Source organism: Zeus faber (assembly GCF_960531495.2).
Source record: "Zeus faber genome assembly, chromosome: 1".
In the NCBI taxonomy this organism is placed as follows: Eukaryota; Metazoa; Chordata; class Actinopteri; order Zeiformes; family Zeidae; genus Zeus; species Zeus faber.
The window spans coordinates 21,033,458-21,038,457 of record NC_137193.1 but is presented as its reverse complement, the minus strand read 5'-3'; the positions used below and the strand labels follow the sequence as shown (position 1 = coordinate 21,038,457).

The following is a 5,000-nucleotide window of genomic DNA, read 5'->3' as shown; positions in this document are numbered from 1 at the left end:
GACGATTGTTTTTTTTGTTTCATGTAAACATCACAAAATAAAAAAAATAAAACAAATTTTAAAAAAAAAGTTTCTACAATAAAAACAGGCAACCTTTATTGGTTTTGTTTGGACACACAGCGGATCGATGGAGCAGATGACCATCTAAAGAAATTTAAGGAGAAAAAAAATACGCAAACCAAGCAGTTGGTTTGCAAAGTTTTTTATTATCATCATTATTTGACACTTTGGCCACGTCTAATATGAACATCAAACATTGTAACATTATATGAAATTAAGGAAAAGCATAATAGGTCCCCTTTAAAGAATCTATTCAGCACAGCAGCAATAAGGTCGCTCATTATAGTCATTGTGTGATCATTGAGAAAAGGGAAATAAATGAAATCAACCTTGTGATACATCACAGCTCAACCATGAGAGAGTCTCCAGAATGATTCACAATTATATACACCATTGCGCTCTGGAGAGCTGGTTATAGAAGCACCAATGATCGCATTAGCTTCAAATGGTTTTCCTGTGACGCACTAAGTAGAAACAAAAACAGCAGCTAATCCAGTTGTTCACTGTGGGGGATACTGGCACAATCACGGCTTTGCAAATCTGTATATTCCTCTATAAATAACTGATCTCAGATATAATGGAAATGTTGCTTTTGTTCCAGCATGTCCATACTCTGCTGCATGCGTGACATTAAAACAACGTGTACATGTACGATATCCTTAAATTAACACCCATATGAGGGATATTTACAGTTTTTCTAAATTGTTTACACACGTTTTCTGAAAACATACCTCATATTCTCAGAACTATACACAATCTCACTCTACACAATTCCAAAAGCACACACACAAAAGGCAAAACTTCACAAGTCTACTGCGAAATGAAACTCTCCATGTCATCAATTATGGTCTTCACCACATCATCATATGAATAGACATTACTAACAACCACTGCTGTGCTCAATGTAAAACACTTCTAGGAATAGAAAACACTAGTTTCAATGCCGTAGCAGGAGACTTATGGCTGTTGCATGTTCAGTTTTATACTTACTACGTATCTACACTAGTCTGTTGTGAAATATTTTTGGATAATGTTGTTATGCTCAGATATAAAACACACAAATATACTATAATATAAACAAAAATATGTTTTTGTTTTTTTTCCCAAAATACTATCCCAACAAACACAATGTTGGATGTGTAAAGTGTTCTATATACAGAACAAATAATAAAAACATTATTAATACAATCAATAATACAATCATTGAGTACTGTATTGATATGCAGTACTGTAATACTGTAATGAGCGTGTCTTACCTATTGTCATTTGGGAAAGTCCTGACGATGGACACGACTATGAACCTGCACGAGTTTGGTTGTACGCTCTGCCCAGCCTCCCTCATTGTAAGATGTTGTAAGATTGTTCATCAGAGATTAGGGCTCTCCTTGCTCTTCCTCATCCTCACCCTCTTCCTCATCCTCATCCTCCCCGCCCTCCTCCTCTTACGCTCTCTTCTCTTGCTATCTCTCTCTCTCTCTCCTGTGCTGGCATCCATTGCTCCAAAACAGAGGAGCTCGCCTGTGGTCCTTTGGTTACTGTCAAGCTCCGACTGATAATTGAACAATCATGCAACATGTGTTTGCCCATGTGAGTGTGGATAGTAGGAAATGTACGTTTATTTTGAATGACAGTGTGTTCCATGCGAACACGAGCGATTTTATTCATGAAGATTGTGCCAAATGAAGAGAATTGTGTGTAGTGTTTTGAAGAAAAGTGTGCTTTAGAACTGCAATCTGAGTGTAAAGAAGGAAATGTGTTTGCATTGTAGCAGGATGAGGTAAGGGGGCTGGTACATGAGTTACAGGTTGTGTCCATTGTGTCGCAAGTAGCAGTGTTAGTGTGTAAACAATTGAGAAGAACTGTAATATAAGCTAATTCTACTGACCTCTTGTCCTGTTCCTCTGTAATTTCAACCACTTTTGCGACAGGCAACAGTCTCTTTTCTTTAGGAACCTGAAATAAAACAGACATAACAAAGACATAAGAGCTACAAACTGCCGTATTGACAAAGGTACGATAACAGCGGTGAAAAGACCATTCATGTTTCATGTTTATAAAGTGAAGCCATCATTTCTGCAGTGTTGAGACAGTGTCCTACACTGACAGCCTTTGGGGATGTTATTTAATAAAAAAAGACACTAGTTAGAAAGTTCTTGTGACGAGAGGGATTTTCGCACCGCAGGAACGTTATTCTAAGAACCTTTGGAGGAACTGTCCCTTTATTTTGCATCCACACACCAGGAACTAGGAACGATCGTAGTTTTTAGAACTCCGTTTAAAGGGAGTTTTTTAGCCCCTACTCCAGGGCAGAAACTAACCGGCACAAGAGGAACCTTCGGTGACATAAGTGCACAGTGATTGGTCCAGACGTAAGTGCACGGTCCCGCGGACTGGGGACAGTCCATCTGGTCAAGTGGCATTGCTCTGGGTGCGGACCAGCCCACGTACACTCACCGGTAATAAAAAATAACCAATTAAAATTAAAAACCATAAAATATTGTATTTTTATTGTAGATGTATTTATTTCATTTTTTTTATTTTCCGATGTTATTGAATGAAACAAAAAATCTGTGTGCGCTGTCCCGATGCGTGCCCCCTGCCTTACAAAAGTCGGAACAAACTTTTAAATTACATCTGGATCTCATATGACTCAGCAACTAGATTGCTTATTTCTCGCCTTAAATTTGTACAGAAACAGATTTTGGTGGAAATATGTGAAAGTTTACGGAGTAAATTCAACGGAACCCAGAAGTGAAGTTCAAACCCCCTTGGCTGACATCACTTCCACGTTCCTACTGCCGGTGTGAATGCAACCAGAATAAAAGCCCTTGAAGGTATTTAGTTCTCAGGGGACCTTCCCCAGTTCCTAGTTCCCCTCAGGGAGTCCCCAGAACTGTCCGGTCTGAAAAAAAGAACTACGGCCTTCAGGGCATAATCATTTTGTCAACGTCAATCAAATACCTTGTGTGCAGACTATGCAACTAAATGTAGTCAGGGCGTCCAGCTGAGAAAAAAACACCTCGTATGACCTCAACGGGCACTTCAGACCGAGTTGTAACTTGTTGTGAACGTGCTTAATATCTTGTATTTGGTGATTTTACGGACCTTGTAGTAGTCATAGAGAAGTCCCAGGGCGTTGGCGCTGTCCTCGTCCCCGTTGATGCTCATCATGGCCTTGGTAGCGGCCGTCAGCGGGTTCTCCAGGTAGGACCTCCAGGCCTCATCCTCACTGGTGTAGGCCCGACGCACGGCGGGGAACGAGCTCTCATTGGGCACGACAACCACCAGCCGCTTACTGGGACGGACAGACGGACCCACACGTAAACACACAGCTGCGGGAACATTGGATTGGACATCTCTGGAACATATGAACGGAGGTCTGTCTTCAGGTAGGGTGTGTTCAAGCTCTCTGATCCTAGACTAACCCCTCATCGCACTAACAATAAACGCAAAATTTGTACATGTGCACAATTGATTAGTGAAGATCTGGAGTATGAGGATTGCATATCAGCATGCTGACTTCAACGTTGTGATATTAGGTATTGTGTAGGTATTGTATAGGTTTGTGTGTGTGTGTGTGGGGGGGGGGGACAGGTTTTCCTTTCCACTCCACAGACATACTTAAGCCAAGATCACAGACTAGTTAAGCACACAGTGTTGTCACAACAACTCTCAGAACGCACGACCCTATCTCAATGTGTCGGCTTTCAGCTACAAATCAGGGTCATTACTCCCTTAAACCTCAGTGAAAACATGACACAGAACACACAAATCCACACCAAGTTGCCAATACAGAATAAAATGACAATGTGGCACCACCATGCATGCTCATTTCCCTGTTTTAGTTCCCTTTGAGGTTAAAGCATATCAACATTTGTGATGTTCACGTTGTGTTTGTTCTTTCAAATCAATATGAACAATATCAGCGCCCCCGCCTCTTCCCAACCTCCAAATTTCCTCCACCCCTTATTCCGAAGGTACATATATCCATTACCCCGATGAGCGAGATGGTCCAAATCATCTCTAATGGGTTATACTGTACAAAGGACACATTTTCAAAGTAATCAGTCCATCTGGGGTCCCCACTTTAAGACTAAGTGTAATACGGGTGGATGTAAATTGCCCTGCGTGTGTAAAAGTCTGTCCTCCATAGCCTAAGACAAGACAGAATATTTTTCCCGCCTCCTAGAGGTGGGTTGGGAAAGAGAGAACAGATAACAGTGTTTTTAATTAAATAAAGTATATTTATAAAAGTTTACATGACAGCTTGGACCTTAATAATAAACACAATAGCCTATACAGTATTAATGATCATTACAACATTCTCATTCCCACTTCTTATCACGCAGCTATTTCCCCTTCTGGTCCATCCCATACCCCTAAATCTACAATACAATCCTAAATGGAGATTTGTGAAACTTTTCCACTTAATGTGTTGAGAGCTGTGGTATTGTGCAGACAAACGGCAACACAGTGAGCTGACGTGCTGCTTAGTACATATTATAGAAATGTGCCACTCGCAAAGTCTGTGTTTGTGGTTTCCACACAGTTTTACTCTCATGAGTTTCACTAAACACAGAAAATGTGTCATAATAGTGGTATGTAGTATTTTCATTAACACACAGGTGCAGGGTGCGTGTCCATAAAATGTCAACCTATTACTGAAGACCTTTATGACATTTATTTTGGGTTTCTTCGAAGAAATAAATCATTATCATGAGTCATTATTGTTATTATATTATAATTATTTATTTTTATTGTTATTTGTATTAATTGTGTTGTTATTAGTTATTATTATAAAGTCTTAAAATATTTGAACTATTGTTTTCTTTGATTTTTAAGAGTTAAGAGAAAATAGATTTGCCATTGAAGTCAGAGTGAATTTCATATTTTATTCATTAATTAGGGGCAATAACAGTGATCATACTCTTTAATAAATT

The 5,000-nt window shown here is 39.6% G+C and overlaps 1 protein-coding gene across 1 annotated transcript in view; it reads right to left on the bottom strand.

The window, feature by feature from the left end:
* Nucleotides 1-5,000, bottom strand: part of grhl2b (grainyhead-like transcription factor 2b) — a gene marked incomplete at its 5' end in the record, with an annotated part of 19,022 nt that overhangs the window by 13,372 nt on the left and 650 nt on the right. Inside the window, 2 exons of the mRNA XM_080023997.1 lie at nt 1,946-2,013; nt 3,166-3,355. Coding sequence (XP_079880123.1) covers nt 1,946-2,013; nt 3,166-3,355 — 258 coding nt within the window. The remainder of the gene's footprint in view (nt 1-1,945; nt 2,014-3,165; nt 3,356-5,000) is intronic.